This window comes from Oncorhynchus tshawytscha, linkage group LG06, assembly GCF_018296145.1.
Source record: "Oncorhynchus tshawytscha isolate Ot180627B linkage group LG06, Otsh_v2.0, whole genome shotgun sequence".
Taxonomy (NCBI): Eukaryota; Metazoa; Chordata; class Actinopteri; order Salmoniformes; family Salmonidae; genus Oncorhynchus; species Oncorhynchus tshawytscha.
This window is the reverse complement of record NC_056434.1, coordinates 4,740,434-4,759,055: the sequence shown is the minus strand read 5'-3', so window position 1 is coordinate 4,759,055 and position 18,622 is coordinate 4,740,434. Positions and strand designations below refer to the sequence as shown.

General features: G+C 44.4%; 1 protein-coding gene across 3 annotated transcripts in view; it reads left to right on the top strand.

The window, feature by feature from the left end:
- The window catches only part of klhl30 (kelch-like family member 30), a 36,808-nt gene extending 20,277 nt beyond the window's left edge, over positions 1–16,531 (top strand). For 2 of the 3 annotated variants that reach the window (XM_042322866.1, XM_024440382.2), the window contains exons 2-8: positions 1,359–2,210; positions 2,456–2,642; positions 7,109–7,195; positions 7,367–7,522; positions 9,869–10,057; positions 10,494–10,639; positions 14,541–16,531. In XM_042322866.1, the coding sequence (XP_042178800.1) occupies positions 1,437–2,210; positions 2,456–2,642; positions 7,109–7,195; positions 7,367–7,522; positions 9,869–10,057; positions 10,494–10,639; positions 14,541–14,789 (1,788 nt within the window). In that variant the 5' untranslated portion in view covers positions 1,359–1,436 and the 3' untranslated portion in view covers positions 14,790–16,531. Of the gene's footprint in view, positions 1–893; positions 915–1,358; positions 2,211–2,455; positions 2,643–7,108; positions 7,196–7,366; positions 7,523–9,868; positions 10,058–10,493; positions 10,640–14,540 lie in introns of those variants that run through there. The other variant, XM_042322867.1, reaches the window with a different exon arrangement.
- The last annotated feature ends 2,091 nt before the right edge of the window (positions 16,532–18,622 follow it).

Below are 18,622 nucleotides of genomic sequence, written 5' to 3'. Positions count from 1 at the left end.
CGTTCTGTGCATGTCTATATTGTCTACAGAGAACAGGCTACTCAGGCCAATGGTGCTCATTTAATAAAGTTAGATTAAAGCTGAAATCAATGTCTGCAGGATCTCACATAACGATCGCAGTATTCTTCATAACAGAACCGAATAAAATAGCATAACATTACCGTAAGACGAAAAAAAAACGCATTCAATCGTGATTGTTATTCTAAACCCTTCTCAGTAATGCACTTAGATCTTAGATTTTGGTTTTGAATTATGTACAGTGTTGTTTTGAATGACGCACAGTGTTGTTCTGAATGACGTACTGTGTTTAAAGAATTGAAGGTGCCAACTCATTTTATAGTCATCATAAAAATGTTTTACTGTCATATACAAAAAATCTACTCCTCCCTTGACAGGGATCATCAACTTCATGTTTTTCAGCTTCAGCCCACCAATTTAAACTGAGGCATAGCCTTACCTGTGTATTTTGCCTAGTGGCGTGCACTGTTTGAGTTTAGTCCACACAGTAACGTTATACCATGCACTTATAAGCGGTTTTGTTATGTAGAATTATGTATGTGATCATGATGTGATCTTGCAGACATTGCATCAGCTTGATCTAACTTTGCCTGAGTTGCCTTAGTTGCCTTAGTTGCCTGAGTTGCCTGAGTTGCCTGAGTTGCCTGAGTTGCCTTAGTTGCCTGAGTTGCCTGAGTTGCCTGAGTTTCCTGAGTTGCCTTAGTTGCCTGAGTTTCCTGAGTTGCCTGAGTGAGTTGCCTGAGTTGCCTTAGTTGCATGAGTTGCCTTAGGGCTTGCCTGAGCCCATCCCAGCTTGCCTGAGTTGCCTTTTAGTCGGTGCAAACAAAAATTTTAATTTCAAATTTAACAAACAAAGCTTAGTTTTTTTTCAAACAAATTTTAACAACACTCTAGGGGTAGGAAATAACTTTAATTTGGTTTATTTTTCATTTCTTTTGAAAATCAGCTTCAAAGTAACAAGTTGATATTATGAACTCGACAGATTAACAGCCTTTTGCAACCACCTGTGTTCCCGAGCTTGTTGGTTGTTGTAAGTGTTCTATGAATAAACATGACGTGTAATTCGCACCATTTGACCGTACTGAACTTGAATGACCAAGCAAAACCGCTCTCAGGCCACTGCAGTTGTCATCCCCGGGTCCGTATTCACAAAGCGTCTCTGAGTAGGAATGCAGTTTTGCCTTTAAAAAAAAAATCATTATGAACGAGAGAGAGAGGGAGGGGGGTGGAACTTGATCCTGAAGATCAGCATTCTTACCCAGAGATGCTCTTCGTGGAAACGGACCCTTGAAGATTAAGTTTTGTCAGAGAAGTCTCATCCCTCATCTCTCTTCTTGTAGGTAACATTGACAGCAGCTGTTTGGGCCGGGGCTCTGAAACAGAATAAGTGGTTAGAGATCAGAAGTGTCGTGGTCACCATGGTGCGTAATGTGGACGATCTGGACTTTTGCCTTGCCTCCCACCCCCAGAGCATCCTGGAGGGGCTACGCTCCCTCTGCTGCAACCCCAAACTAGTGGACGTGACTCTGGCAGCGGGCGGCCGCGACTTCCCCTGTCACCGGGCCGTCCTGGCGCTCTGCAGCGTCTACTTCCACTCCATGTTCTCCGGGGACTTTGTGGAGAGCATCGCGGCCCGGGTGGAGCTGCACGGTGTGGATCCTGACATAATGGCTTCCCTTCTAGACTTCTGCTACACAGGGAAACTCACCATCAACCAGGGAAACGTGGAGGGCCTGATACGCACGTCCAGTCAGCTACAGTTCCAGGCGGTCCGGACTGTGTGCAGCCGTTATCTCCAGCACCAGATCGATGCCACCAACTGCCTGGGGATCCTGGAGTTCGGGGAGGTACACGGCTGTCCCGAGGTGGTAGCAAAGGCCTGGGGATTCCTTCTGGAGAACTTTGAGGCCGTACAGCGCTGGGAGGAGTTTCCTCTGCTGGAGAAGGAGAGGTTAGTTGCGTGTCTGTCCAACGAGAGGCTACAGACCAGGACAGAGTGTACCCGTGTGGAGGCAGCCCTGGCCTGGGTGAGACACCACCAAGAGTCCCGACTCCCCCACCTCCCAGAGCTTCTGGGGCTGACCCGCCTGGCCCTCCTGTCCCCTGACTACCTCACTAACACCCTAATGAAGGACAGCCTGGTTCTAGCCTCTCTCAGCTGTGTGGAGGTGGTGGAGAGGGTATGCAGAGAGGTAAATGAACAAGATAATAAAGTACCAATGTTTTCATCTTTTATACTTAATGGTCCAGTTTCCCAACCACCAATAAGCCTAGTCCTTTACTCAAATACACTTTGAATGGAGGTTCTACATTGAGTTTATTTTTTATTCCAGGGTCGAGGCTTGATCTGTGTCTGGGAAACCGGAACCTTAAGTTTTATCAGGGCTGAGAGAACTTCCATATTTCCCAACATTTCCAAATCACCGTCTTTGTGTAGAAAATGGACGTGAAGCCAGGAGATGTGGTCCAGAGTGGCAGCCCGAGTCCCCAACCCAACCTGGAGGAGGTGTTATTCGTGATGGGAGGACGCTCGCTGGACGACTCAGATGACGAAGATGATGATGATGAAGACAGAGACCCCAGGCTGCTGCCCGGAAACTGTGGCTTCTACAACCCTAAGACACGTAATGTTCCTCTTCCTCCTCATCTTCCTCTTCCTCGCCCATGTGTTCTGAGCATCTGTGTCCCTATAACCTGATCCCAGGTCTGTTTGTGCTGTCTGGCGAAATTTGTCATGCGACAATGAGGAGTTGACAAAACAGAACAAACAGATCTGGGACCAGGCTAAGCAACGACCATAGTAGTGGACAAGACAGAACAAACAGATCTGGGACCAGGCCAGGTAATGACCATAGTAGTGGACAAGACAGAACAAACAGATCTGGGATCAGGCTAGGTAATGACCATAGTAGTGGACAAGACAGAACAAACAGATCTGGGACCAGGCTAGGTAATGACCATAGTAGTGGACAAGACACCACAAACAGATCTGGGACCAGGCTAGGTAATGACCAGGCTAGCTAATGACCATAGTAGTGGACAAGACAGAACAAACAGATCTGGGACCAGGCTAGGTAATGATCATAGGAGTTGACAAGACAACACAAACAGATCTGGGACCAGGCTAGGTAATGACCATAGTAGTGGACAAGACAGAACAAACAGATCTGGGATCAGGCTAGGTAATGACCATAGTAGTGGACAAGACACCACAAACAGATCTGGGACCAGGCTAGGTAATGACCAGGCTAGCTAATGACCATAGTAGTGGACAAGACTGAACAAACAGATCTGGGACCAGGCTAGGGAATGATCATAGGAGTTGACAAGACAACACAAACAGATCTGGGACCAGGCTAGGTAATGACCATAGGAGTTGACAAGACAACACAAACCGATCTGGGACCAGGCTAGTGTCCACCCAGCAAAGACCCTATAAATAATGCGCATGTTGTGATTATCATGTCTCTCTACAGAACAGTTATATGAATAACATTATCATGTCTCTCTACAGAACAGTGATAAGAATAACATTGTCATGTCTCTCTCTCTACAGAGTAAATAAGCATGCCCCTTTAAAAAAAATGTAGAACTAAGAACAGATTTGGTTCACTTGGTTCACTCCAGATCTGACTGCCCTCGACCAGCACAAAAACATCCTGTGGCGGACTGCACTAGCATCGAATAGTCCCCGCGACATGCAACTTTTCAGGGAAGTCAGGAACCAATATACACAGTCAGTTAGGAAAGCAAAGGCTAGCTTGTTCAAACAGAAATTTGCATCCTGTAGCTAACTCCAAAAAGGTTTGGGACACTGTAAAGTCCATGGAGAATAAGAGCACCTCCTCCCAGCTGCCCACTGCACTGAGAATAGGAAACACTGTCACCACCGATAAATCCACGATATTTGAGAATTTCAAGAAGCATTTCTCTACGGCTGGCCATGCTTTCCTCCTGGCTACCCCTACCCTGGCCAACAGCTCTGCACCCCCGGCACCAAGCCTCCCAGCTTCTCCTTCACCCAAATCCAGATAGCAGATGTTCTGAAAGAGCTGCAAAACCTGGACCAGTACAAATCAGCTGGGCTAGACAATCTGGACCCTCTCCTTCTAAAATTATCCACCGCCATTGTTGCAACCCCTATTACCAGTCTGTTCAACCTCTCTTTCGTATCATCCGAGATCCCTAAAGATTGGAAAGCTGCCGCAGTCATCCCCCTCTTCCAAGGGGGTGACACTCTAGACCCAAACTGTTACAGACCTATATCTATCCTGCCCTGCCTTTCTAAAGTCTTCGAAAGCCAAGTTAACAAACAGATCACTGACCATTTCAAAAACCACCGAACCCTCTCCGCGGTGCAATCCGGTTTCCGAGCTGGTCACGGGTACACCTCAGCCATACTCAAGGTACTAAATGATATCATAACCGCCATCGATAAAAGACAGTACTGTGCAGCCGTTTTCATCGACCTGGCCAAGGCTTTCGACTCTGTCAATCATCGTATTGTTATCGGCAGACTCAACAGCCTTGGTTTCTCAAATGACTGCCTCGCCTGGTTCACCACCTACTTCTCAGATAGAGTTCAGTGTGTCAAATCGGAGGGTCTGTTGTCCGGACCTCTGGCAGTCTCTATGGGGGTGCCACAGGGTTCAATTCTCGGGCCGACTTCTTTCTATGTATATATCAGTGATGTCGCTCTTGCTGCTGGTGATTCCCTGATCCACCTCTACGCAGACAACATCATTCTGTATACTTCTGGCCCTTCTTTGGACACTGTGTTAACAAACCTCCAAACGAGCTTCAACGCCATACAACACTCCTTCTGTGGCCTCCAACTGTTCTTAAACGCTAGTAAAACTAAATGCATGCTTTTCAACCGATCACTGCCCGCACCGCCCGCCCGACCAGCATCACTACTCTGGACGGTTCTGACTTAGAATATGTGGACATCTACAAATACCTTGCTGTGTGGCTAGACTGTAAACACTCCTTCCAGACTCATGTTAAACAGCTCCAATCCAAAATTAAATCTAGAATCGGCTTCCTATTTAGCAACAAAGCCTCCTTCACTCACACTGCAAACATACCCTCGTAAAACTCACTATCCTACCGATCCTCGACTTGGGCGATGTAATAGCCTCCAACACTCTACTCAACAAACTGCAGTCTATCACAGTGCCATCCGCATTGTCACCAAAGTCCCATATACCACCCACCACTGCGACCTGTATGCTCTCGTCGCCTGACCCTCGCTACATATTCGTCGCCAAATCCACTGGCTCCAGGTCATCTATAAGTCTATGCTAGGTAAAGCTCCACCTTATCTCAGCTCACTGGTCACCATAACAACACCCACCCGCAGCACGCGCTCCAGCGGGTAAATCATACTGGTCACCCCCAAAGCCAACACCTCCTTTGGCTGCCTTTCCTTCCAGTTCTCTGCTGCCAATGACTGGAACAAATTGCAAAAATTGCTGAAGTTGGAGACTTATATCTCCCTCACTAACTTTAAACATCAGCTTTCCGAGCAGCTTACCTATCGCTTCAGCTGCACACAGCCCATCTGTAAATAGCCCATCCAATCTACCTACCTCATCCCCATATTGTTTTTATTTCCTTTTTCTATTTTGCACACCAATATCTCTACTTGCACATCATCATCTGCACATCTATCACTCCAGTGTTAATTTGTTAAATTGTAATAACTTCGCTACTAGGGCCTATTTATTGCCTTACCTCCTCACGCCATTTGCACACACTGTATATAGACTTTTTATATTGTGTTATTGACTGTACGTTTTTTTACTCCATGTGTAAATCTGTGTTGTTGTTTTATCTTGGCCAGGTCGCCGTTGTAAATGAGAATTTGTTCTCAACTGGCCAACCTGGTTAAATAAAGGTGAAATGAAAAAAATGAAAAAATGAATAACATTATCATGTCTCTACAGAACAGTGGTATGAATAACATTATCATGTCTCTACAGAACAGTGGTATGAATAACATTATCATGTCTCTACAGAACAGTGGTATGAATAACATTATCATGTCTCTACAGAACAGTGGTATGAATAACATTATCATGTCTCTACAGAACAGTGGTATGAATAACATTATCATGTCTCTACAGAACAGTGGTATGAATAACATTATCATGTCTCTACAGAACAGTGGTATGAATAACATTATCATGTCTCTACAGAACAGTGGCATGAATAACATTACCGTGTCTCTACAGAACAGTGGTATGAATAACATTATCGTGTCTCTACAGAGTAGTGGTATGAATAACGTTATCACCTCTCTCTCTCTCTACAGAGTAGTGATATGAATAACATTATCATGTCTCTACAGAGTAGTGGTACGAATAACATTATTGTGTCTCTCTCTCTACAGAACAGTGGTATGAATAACATGATCATGTCTCTCTCTCTACAGAGTAGTGATATGAATAACATTATCACGTCTCTCTACAGAGTAGTGGTATGAATAACATTATCACGTCTCTCTACAGAGTAGTGATATGAGTAACATTATCACATCTCTCTACAGAGTAGTGGTATGAATAACATGATCATGTCTCTCTCTCTACAGAGTAGTGGTATGAATAACATTATCATGTCTCTACAAAACAGTGGTATGAATAACATTATCATGTCTCTACAGAGTAGTGGTATGAATAACATTATCACCTCTCTCTCTCTCTACAGAACAGTGGTATGAATAACATTATCGTGTCTCTCTCTCTCTACAGAGTAGTGATATGAATAACATGGTCATGTCTCTACAAAACAGTGGTATGAATAACATTATCATGTCTCTACAGAGTAGTGGTATGAATAACATTATCACCTCTCTCTCTCTCTCTCTCTCTCTCTCTACAGAACAGTGGTATGAATAACATTATCATGTCTCTCTACAGAGTAGTGGTATGAATAACATTATCACCTCTCTCTCTCTCTCTACAGAACAGTGGTATGAATAACATTATCGTGTCTCTCTCTCTACAGAGTAGTGATATGAATAACATGATCATGTCTCTACAGAACAGTGCTATGAATAACATTATCATCTCTCTCTCTCTCTCTACAGAACAGTGGTATGAGCTGCCAGTCTTCCCCAACCACAACAAGTACGGATACTCTGTGGTCTCTTTGAATAATGACGTTTATGTCACAGGTCGGTTGGCTTTTATTTAGGGCACTTTATTTGAAAAAATACATTTGTAAATGCATAAAATAAATACATAGAACGAAAGTATTCCTCCAATAGTTGCAGTGTGCTGGGTGCTTCTTGATAGACATAATTGATGCATCCAGTATCCCTCCCTCCCTCCCTCTCTCATCCTAGGGGGCTCGAGGGGTTCCCAATCCAACACCTGGTCGACCACAGAGACCTGGAAGTACATCACCAGAGAAGGACGGTGGGTGACGGTGGCTCCCATGCTCCGGCCCCGGACTAACCACACCTCAGCAGCCCTCAGCGGAGAGATATACGTCATCGGAGGAAAGAGACAAATAGGAACTATAGGAACTAGACCTATAATAGACATATAATAGACCTAAAATAGACCTAAAATAGACATAAAATAGACCTCTAACAGACCTATAACAGACCTATAACAGACCTATAACAGACCTATAACAGACCTATAATAGACCTAAAATAGACCTAAAATAGACCTATAACAGGCCAATAATATACATATTATAGACCTATAGGATCTAGACCTATGATATACCTATAATAGAACTATAATAGACCTACAATAGATAAATAGATAAACCTATAATATATCTATAATAGATCTATAGTAGACCTATATTAGACCTATCAGAACTAGACCTATAAAATACCTATAGTATCTAGACCTATAATAGACCTATGGTGTCTAGACCTATAATATACCTATAGTATCTAGACCTATAATAGACCCAATATAAACATTGAATATACCTATAATAAACCTATAATAGACCTATAAGAACTAGACCTATAATAGACCTATAATAGACCTATCGGAAGTAGACCTATAAAATACCTATAATAGACCTATAGTATCTAGACCTATAATAGACCCAATATAAACTTTGAATAGACCTATAATATACCTATAATAGACCTATACTAGATCTATAATAGACCTATAATAAACCTATAATAGACCTATAAGAACTAGACCTATAATAGACCTATAATAGACCTATAGGAACTGGACCTATAATAAACCAATAATAGACCTATAAGAACTAGACCTATAATAGACCTATAATAGACCTATCGGAACTAGACATATAAAATACCTATAATAGACCTATAGGAACTGGACCTATAATAGACCTATAATAGACCTATAGGAACTAGACCCAATAATAGACCTATAAGAACTAGACCTATAATAGACCTATAATAGACCTATCGGAACTAGACCTATAAAATACCTATAATAGACCTATAGGAACTGGAGACCTATAATAGACCTATAGGAACTAGACCTATAATAGACCTATAGGAACTAGACCTATAATAGACCTATAGGAACTAGACCCATAATATACCTATAATAGACCTATAGGAACTAGACCTATAATAGACCTATAGGAACTAGACCTATAATAGACCTATTAGAAATAGACCTATAATATACCTATAATAGACCTATAATAGACCTATAGGAACTAGACCTATAATAGACCTATTAGAAATAGACCTATAATAGACCTATAATAGACCAAAAAGAACTAGACCTATAATAGACCTATAAGAACTAGACCTATACTAGACCTATAATAGACATATAAGAACTAGACCTATAATAGACCTATAATATACCTATAATATACATATAATATACCTATAGGAACTCTATTACAGACCAATCGGAACTAGACCAATAGGAGCTAGACCAATAGGAACTAGACCTATAGGAACTAAACCGATAAGAACTAGACCAATAGGAACTAGAACAATAGGAACTAGACCAATAGGAACTAGAACAATAGGAACTAGACCAATAGGAACTAGACCAATAGGAACTAGACCAATAGGAACTAGACCAATAGGAACTAGACCTATAGGAACTAGACCGATAGGAACTAGACCGATAAGAACTAGACCGATAAGAACTAGACCAATAGGAGCTAGACCAAAAGGAACTAGACCTATAGGAACTAGACCAATAGAACTAGACCAATAGGAACTAGACCAATAGGAACTAGACCATAGGAACTAGACCGATAAGAACTAGACCGATAAGAACTACACCAATAGGAACTAGACCGATAAGAACTAGACCATAGGAACTAGAGATAAGAACTAGACTAAGAACTACACCAAGGAACTAGACCTATAACAAGACCGATAAGAACTACACCAATAAGAACTAGACCGATAAGAACTAGACCGATAAGAACTAGACCAATAGGAACTAGACCGATAAGAACTAGACCGATAAGAACTAGACCAATAGGAGCTAGACCAAAAGGAACTAGACCTATAGGAACTAGACCAATAGGAACTAGACCAATAGGAACTAGACCAATAGGAACTAGACCAATAGGAACTAGACCAATAGGAACTAGACCAATAGGAACTAGACCGATAAGAACTAGACCGATAAGAACTAGACCGATAAGAACTAGACCGATAAGAACAAGACCTATAGGAACAAGACCAATAGGAGTTAGACCAATAGGAAGTAGACCGATTAGATCTAGACTAATTCTCTACACTGTACAGACCTGTAAACCTCTGCCCGATCTACAGCGATAGATATGCTTTGTCATAATAAGTCTACGTTTTTTTTCTCAACATTGGTCGGGTCAGTTAAACACCAGTGTTTTCTCTCCACAGGCACTACAATGGACTTTGTAGACATTGAGCACTATGACCCATACAATGACACCTGGGCCCGAACATGCCCTGCAGTGAAATACGTCACAAACTTCACAGCGACTGCCTGCCATGGTAAACTATACGTGATAGGCTCCTGTGCTGTTAAGTACAACGCCTTGACTCTGCAGTGCTACAATCCTGTTATAGGTAGGTAGGAACGGCATGGAGCATCACGTCGGTTAATATGCTCACAGAATGGAGCCGTAACCAGTGTTTTTTGGGGGGGGGTCGATTCCATTTTCACGTTCACGTCTTGAATTTTACTAAATTGAAAGGGAATTGATCCCCGATTCATGATTCCCCAATAATTGATTATCACTTTAGAAATGTTGCAGTAAATGGTGGTCAAAACAGTATCCTTTTCAGATCCATTTGAGGTCTCTTGTCAGCGTAATGAAACACCTCGCCTACCTCTCAGATGTGTGTTGTTCAGATTCATATCTCTACCTTTGTTCATTATTAAAAAAACAAAAAACAGTTTTAGTAAGAATTAAAGGAAAAGCGAGTTAGGTTACAACACTTCTCAGATTCTCATCAGATCCTATCTCATATCTTTGCCCCGTTGTGCCTCTCTGTCCCCAAGATGGGTGGAGTATCATCTGCTCTCCCTTCATCCCCAAGTACCTGTCCTCTCCTCGCTGTGTCTCAGTGGAGGGGCTCATCTACCTGATCGCTGACAACACTAAGAAGGTTTACTGCTACGACCCACTGGCTAACATGTGGCAGAAGGTGGGTTAGGGGTTAGAATTAGCGTTAGGGGTTAGGGGTTGGGGTTAGAGTTAGGGGATAGAGTTAGAGTTAGGGGTTAGAATTAGGGTTAGGGGTTAGGGGTTAGAGTTAGGGGTTAGAGTTAGCGTTAGGGGTTAGAGTTAGCGTTAGGGGTTAGAGTTAGCGTTAGGGGTTAGGGGTTAGAGTTAGGGGTTAGAGTTAGGGGTTAGGGTTAGGGGTTAGGGTTTAGAGTTAGGGTTTAGAGTTAGCGTTAGGGGTTAGGGTTAGGTTAGAGTTAGAGTTAGGGGTTAGGGTTAGAGTTAGGGTTAGGGGTTAGGGTTAGAGTTAGGGGTTAGGCCAGAGAGTTAGGGGTTAGAGTTAGCGTTAGGGGTTAGAGTTAGGGTTAGAGTTAGCGTTAGGGGTTAGGGTTAGGGGTTAGAGTTAGGGGTTAGGGTTAGGGGTTAGAGTTAGGGTTAGGGGTTAGGGTTAGGGGTTAGAGTTAGGGGTTAGGGTTAGGGTTTAGAGTTAGGGTTAGGGGTTAGGGGTTAGGGTTAGGGGGTTAGGGTTAGGGGTTAGGGTTAGGGGTTAGGGTTAGGGGTTAGAGTTAGGGTTAGGTTAGGGTTAGGGTTAGGGGTTAGAGTTAGGGTTAGGGGTTAGGGTTATGGAAGGTTAGGGGTTAGAGTTAGCGTTAGGGGTTAGAGTTAGGGTTAGAGTTAGCCAGGGTAGGGTTAGGGGTTAGAGTTAGGGTTAGGGGTTAGAGTTAGGGTTAGGGGTTAGAGTTAGGGTTAGGGGTTAGGGTTAGAGTTAGCGTTAGGGGTTAGAGTTAGGGTTAGGGGTTAGAGTTAGCGTTAGGGGTTAGAGTTAGGGTTAGAGTTAGCGTTAGCGTTAGGGTTAGGTTAGGGTTAGGGGTTAGAGTTAGGGTTAGGGGTTAGAGTTAGGGTTAGGGTTAGGGGTTAGGGGGGTTAGGGTTAGGGTTTAGGTTAGGGTTAGGGGTTAGGGTTAGGGGTTAGGGGTTAGGGTTAGGGATTAGGGTTAGGGTTAGGGTTAGGGGGTTAGGGTTAGGGTTAGAGTTAGGGTTAGAGTTTGGGTTAGGGGTTAGGGGTTAGGGTTAGGGGTTAGAGTTAGGGTTAGGGGTTAGGGTTATGGAGGGTTAGGGGTTAGAGTTAGCGTTAGGGGTTAGAGTTAGGGGTTAGAGTTAGCATTAGGGTAGGGTTAGGGGTTAGAGTTAGGGTTAGGGTTAGAGTTAGGGTTAGGGTTAGAGTTAGGGTTAGGGGTTAGGGGTTAGGGTTAGAGTTAGCGTTAGGGGTTAGAGTTAGGGTTAGAGTTAGGGTTAGGGGTTAGAGTTAGCGTTAGGGGTTAGAGTTAGGGGGGTTAGAGTTAGGGGTTAGAGTTAGCGTTAGGGTTAGAGTTAGGGTTAGGGTTAGAGTTAGGGGTTAGGGTTAGGGGGTTAGAGTTAGCGTTAGGGGTTAGAGTTAGGGGTTGGGGTTAGAGTTAGGGTTAGGGGTTAGGGGTTAGGGGGTTAGGGTTAGAGTTAGCGTTAGGGGTTAGAGTTAGGGTTAGGGGTTAGAGTTAGCGTTAGGGGTTAGAGTTAGTTAGAGTTAGCGTTAGCGTTAGGGTTAGAGTTAGGGGGTTAGAGTTAGGGTTAGGGGTTAGAGTTAGGGTTAGGGTTAGGGGTTAGAGTTAGGGGTTAGGGTTAGGGTTTAGAGTTAGGGTTAGGGGTTAGAGTTAGGGTTAGGGGTTAGGGTTAGGGATTAGGGTTAGGGTTAGGGTTAGGGGTTAGGGTTAGGGTTAGAGTTAGGGTTAGAGTTAGGGTTAGGGGTTAGGGTTAGGGTTAGGGGTTAGAGTTAGGGTTAGGGGTTAGGGTTATGGAGGGTTAGGGGTTAGAGTTAGGGTTAGGGTTAGGGTTAGGGTTAGGGGTTAGGGGTTAGGGTTAGAGTTAGCGTTAGGGGTTAGGGTTAGGGTTAGAGTTAGGGTTAGAGTTAGCGTTAGGGGTTAGAGTTAGGGGTTAGGGTTAGGGGTTAGGGTTAGCGTTAGGGTTAGAGTTAGGGGGGTTAGAGTTAGGGTTAGGGTTAGAGTTAGGGTTAGGTTAGGGTTAGAGTTAGGGTTAGGGGTTAGGGTTAGGGTTAGGGGTTAGAGTTAGGGTTAGGGTTAGAGTTAGGGTTAGGGGTTAGAGTTAGGGTTAGCGTTAGGGTTAGAGTTAGGGTTAGGGGTTAGAGTTAGGGTTAGGGGTTATAGTTTAACGTCAGGGTTAGGGTTAGAGTTAGCATTAGGGGTTAGGGTTAGGGTTAGCGTTAGGGTTAGAGTTAGCGTTAGGGGTTAGGGTTAGGGTTAGGGGTTAGAGTTAGCGTTAGGGTTAGAGTTAGGGTTAGAGTTAGCATTAGGGTTAGGGTTAGGGTTAGGGGTTAGGGTTAGAGTTAGGTTAGGGTTAGAGTTAGCGTTAGCGTTAGGTTAGAGGGGTTAGAGTTAGCGTTAGGGTTAGATTTAAGGGTTAGAGTTAGCATTAGGGGTTAGGTTAGAGTTTTAGGGGTTAGAGTTAGGGGTTAGGGGGTTAGGGGTTAGGGTTAGCGGGGGTTAGCGTTAGGGGTTAGAGTTAGGGGTTAGAGTTATGGGTTAGGGTTTGAGCGTTAGGGGTTAGGGTTAGGGTTAGGTTAGGGGTTAGGGTTAGCGTTAGGGGTTAGAGTTAGGGGTTAGAGTTAGGGGTTAGAGTTAGGGGTTAGAGGGTTAGGGTTAGGGGCCAGGGTTAGGGTTAGGGTTAGGGTTAGGGGTTAGCGGTTAGCGTTAGGGGTAGGGTTAGGGGCTAGAGTTAACGTTTGCGTTAGGGTAGGGTTAGAGTTAGAGTTAGAGTTAGGGTAGGGTTAAGGGTTAGAGTTAGCGTTAGCATTAGGGTAGGGTTAGGGTTAGGTTTAGGGGTTAGAGTTAGCATTAGCGTTAGGGTAGGGTTAGGGTTAGGGTTAGGTTTAGGGGTTAGAGTTAGCTTTAGGGTAGGGTTAGAGTTAGCGTTAGGGTAGGGTTAGGGTTAGGGGTTAGAGTTAGTGTTAGGGCAGGGTTAGAGGTTAGAGTTAGCGTTAGGGTAGTGTTAGAGGTTAGATTTAGCGTTAGGGCAGGGTTAGGGTTAGGGGTTAGGGTTTATAGTTCGCGTTAGGGTTTGAGGTTAGAGTTAGCGTTAGGGTTAGGGTTAGGGGTTAGGGTTTATAGGGCTAGGGGTTAGAGGTTAGATTTAGCGTTAGGGCAGGGTTAGGGTTAGGGTTAGGGCTATAGTTCGCGTTAGGGTTAGAGTTAGAGTTAGCGTTAGGGTAGGGTTAGGGCTAGGGGTTAGAGTTAGAGTTAGCGTTAGGGGGTTAGGGCTAGGGGTTAGAGTTAGCGTTAGGGGGCCAGGGTTAGGGCTAGGGGTTAGAGTTAGAGTTAGGGTAGGGTAGGGTTAGGGCTAGGGGTTAGAGTTAGCGTTAGGGTAGGGTAGGGTTAGGGCTAGGGGTTAGAGTTAGAGTTAGGGTAGGGTAGGGTTAGGGCTAGGGGTTAGAGTTAGAGTTAGGGTAGGGTAGGGTTAGGGCTAGGGGTTAGAGTTAGCGTTAGGGTAGGGTAGGGTTAGGGCTAGGGGTTAGAGTTAGAGTTAGGGTAGGGTAGGGTTAGGGCTAGGGGTTAGAGTTAGAGTTAGGGTAGGGTAGGGTTAGGGCTAGGGGTTAGAGTTAGAGTTAGGGTAGGGTAGGGTTAGGGCTAGGGTTAGAGTTAGCGTTAGGGTAGGGTAGGGTTAGGGCTAGGGGTTAGAGTTAGAGTTAGGGTAGGGTAGGGTTAGGGCTAGGGGTTAGAGTTAGAGTTAGGGTAGGGTAGGGTAGGGTTAGGGCTAGGGGTTAGAGTTAGAGTTAGAGTTAGGGTTATGGATGTATGGATGGACTGATTCATCCTCTCCTCCTGTGTATTCCCCCAGGTCCAGCTGCTGCACATGCTCCATGAGAACGGAGATCTGGTGGCGTTGGACAGTCAGCTCTTTGCAACGGGGGGTCACTGGAAGGGCATGGAGGGGGACTACGGGGTGGAGGTGGAGGTGTACAACAGAGCTTCTAACAGCTGGAAGGTGGAGTGTTTCCTACCAAGGCTCTGGATCTACAGCGGGACATGTTCTGTCTTCCTGGACCCCTCCCAGTGGTCCGACCCATTCCCCCTCGATGAAACCTAAATGGAACGGTCGGGTCCATGGCATGCAGCACTTGAAGTGGAAAGATAGAGGTGCTGGTACTCATTTTAGGTACTGGTTTTAACTTAAAAGTACTGGTGTAGTCGACCAGATTGTAGGGGTGAATATTCTAGATGTGCAGTCAGCACTTAAAGGCCCAGTGCAGTCAAAAACATGATGTTCCTGTGTTTTATATATATATATATATGTCCACACTATAAGGTTGGAATAATACTGTGAAATTGTGAAAATGACGACAATGCCCTTTTAGTGTAATTGCTCTTTGAAAAGACTCCCTGACATTTCAGCCTGTTTTGATTGGATGCAGTTTTGGCCTGCCTTGTGACATCAACAGACCGTAAATTAGTTAATTGGCCAATAAGAAAAAAAGTTACAAACCTCTCTGCCAATTACAGCTAGTTTTCAGATTTCCACTCCCCACTCAGAACACTCCCAGAGACTCCTAGCAAAACTATTTTATTGAGAAATTGCTCTTTGCTATTTAAAATAAACCAGAGTACTTAATTGTTACCCAGAAATGATTTAATATGGAGACCTTTAATTAAGCAGTAGATGCAGATCTAATTCAAGTACTGAGCCCACGGCACTGAGCCCACGGCACCGAGCCCACGGCACCGAGCCCACGGCACCGAGCCCACGGCACCAAGCCCACGGCATTGAGCCCACGGCCACAACAGACTGATCTCAGGGTTATAGTGCACAGACTATTGTCAGACTTTTATTGCCGTAGACTACTGTATGCATGTGGAATGTTGTTCATCTCTAGATTATGGAGGGTTGTCTTTATACACTCCAATAGCACGTTACTTGGTCCTCTATGCTGCCTTGCCCAATTCTTCTTCCCTTGTTATTTTGTAACGTTATACTCCTGTGACGATGTGTTTATTTATATTGTTACTTCCTGACTTCCCGAAACATCTGTTGGCGTCTGTATTATTGAGATTGTTTGTTTGTTTGTGTGTTGACTTATTCAAACTTTGTAGAAAATGTGATGTTTAATCAAAACATCTTTGTAAATACGTTTTTTTTTAATGGTGGAAAACATGGAATATTTCATTATTTACAGCATATGCTTTAGTGCTATTTTGCAATAGTGCCTTTCAACCTGTGTTTGTTTATAAAGAACTCACTGGGCACAGTGTCAATTCAACTCACTGGGCACAGTGTCAGTTCAACTCACTGGGCACAGTGTCAATTCAACCCACTGGGCACAGTGTCAATTCAACCCACTGGGCACAGTGTCAATTCAACCCACTGGGCACAGTGTCAGTTCAACCCACTGGGCACAGTGTCAATTCAACCCACTGGGCACAGTGTCAATTCAACCCACTGGGCACAGTGTCAGTTCAACCCACTGGGCACAGTGTCAATTCAACCCACTGGGCACAGTGTCAGTTCAACGTCCACCTGATTTGGATTTAGGTTAAAAGTTGGGTGAAAAAAATCCGAAATGCCCTTACGTTGATAACTTTTTGCAAATCCAATTGGTTTTCCATGTTGATTCAACATAATCACATAGATTTTTGGGGGGGGTTGAAATGATTTGGAGACAATGTTAACTCAGTAGCGGAGTGTTTACGCAGGTATATCCAGGCTGTATCACCTCCCGCCATGTTTGGGAGTCCTATAGGACGGCGCACAATTGGCCCAGCGGGTTCTGCCCGGGTGGGTCGTCATTGTAAATAAGAATTTGTTCTTAATTAACTGACTTGACTAGTTAAATAAAGGTTAAATAAAAAATAAATATTTGGAGTAAGTGAATTTTTTCACTTTCTGCTACCGAATGCAGCTAGCTAATTTTAGCCTACTTAAACACCCAGATCTAACAGAGAGGGATGCTATGTTAGCTAGCTGGCCATGGCTATCCAACAGAGAAGGATGCTATGTTAGCTAGCAGGCCATGGCTATCCAACAGAGAAGGATGCTATGTTAGCTAGCTGGCTGTGGCTATCGAACAGAAAGGGATGCTATGTTAGCTAGCTGGCTATGGCTATCCAACAGAGAGGGATGCTATGTTAGCTAGCTGGCTATGGCTATCCAACAGAGAAGGATGCTATGTTAGCTAGCAGGCCATGGCTATCCAACAGAGAAGGATGCTATGTTAGCTAGCTGGCTGTGGCTATCGAACAGAAAGGGATGCTATGTTAGCTAGCTGGCTACGGCTATCCAACAGAGAAGGATGCTATGTTAGCTAGCTGGCTAAGGCCATCCAACAGAGAGGGATGCTATGTTAGCTAGCTGGCTACGGCTATCCAACAGAGAGGGATGCTATGTTAGCTAGCTGGCTACGGCTATCCAACAGAGAGGGATGCTATGTTAGCTAGCTGGCTATGGCTATCCAACAGAGAGGGATGCTATGTTAGCTAGCTGGCTATGGCTATCCAACAGAGAGGGATGCTATGTTAGCTAGCTGGCTATGGCTATCCAACAGAGAGGGATGCTATGTTAGCTAGCTGGCTATGGCCATCCAACAGAGAAGGATGCTATGTTAGCTAGCAGGCCATGGCTATCCAACAGAGAAGGATGCTATGTTAGCTAGCTGGCTACGGCTATCCAACAGAGAGGGATGCTATGTTAGCTAGCTGGCTATGGCTATCCAACAGAGAGGGATGCTATGTTAGCTAGCTGGCTACGGCTATCCAACAGAGAGGGATGCTATGTTAGCTAGCTGGCTACGGCTATCCAACAGAGAGGGATGCTATGTTAGCTAGCTGGCTATGGCCATCCAACAGAGAGGGATGCTATGTTAGCTAGCTGGCTATGGCCATCCAACAGAGAGGGATGCTATGTTAGCTAGCTGGCTATGGCCATCCAACAGAGAGGGATGCTATGTTAGCTAGCTGGCTAAGGTAAATGTATTGCCATGAGGCCCGCTGCTGTAACTGCTAAACTGCTTTTTGTACACTGTACAGCATGATTGTTGTGGGTTTAATAACGTGTTAGTTCTAGTAGTTATATTGACTATGACGTTAGCTAATATGGTGACAATGATGTAGGCTGTGGGTAGAGGTTAGCGGTTAGCGGTTATGGTACAAATGTTTTTGCTTGTAAAGTTTTTTTCGCCCTGGTCTTAGACAGCTGATGTGTTGTGCACTGGAGTCCACAAGTGAAGAGAAAAGGTGAGAGGAGGAGAGAACGTAGATGGAATGAGAATGAGTAAAGGTGTCATCCTGTTATGTGGCTGCTATGAAAGTGAACTGTGTGCTGGGATGATCAGGGGATGTATTCCGTCAATTATGTTGAAAAACATTTCTTAAACAGAGGCAAACGCAACAAAACGGGGATAAACATACCTGAATTTGTCCAATAGAAACTCTTGCACACTACTTCCGGGGCCGACAGAGATGGCCGCCTCGCTTCGCGTTCCTAGGAAACTATGCAGTTGTTTGTTTTTTTACGTGTTATTTCTTACATTAGTACCCCAGGTCATCTTAGGTTTCATTACATACAGTCGAGAAGAACTACTGAATATAAGATCAGTGTCAACTCACCATCAGTACGACCAAGAATATGTTTTTCGCGACGCGGATCCTGTGTTCTGCCTTACAAACAGGACAACGGAGTGGATCCCATGCAGCGACCCAAAAAAAAGAGAGAGAGGGAAACGAGGCGGTCTTCTGGTCAGACTGCGGAGATGGGCACACCGTGCACCACTCCCTAGCATTCTTCTTGCCAATGTCCAGTCTCTTGACAACAAGGTTGATGAAATCTGAGCAAGGGTAGCATTCCAGAGGGACATCAGAGACTGAAACGTTCTTTGCTTCACGGAAACATGGCTCACTGGAGAGACGCTATCCGAGGCGGTGCAGCCAACG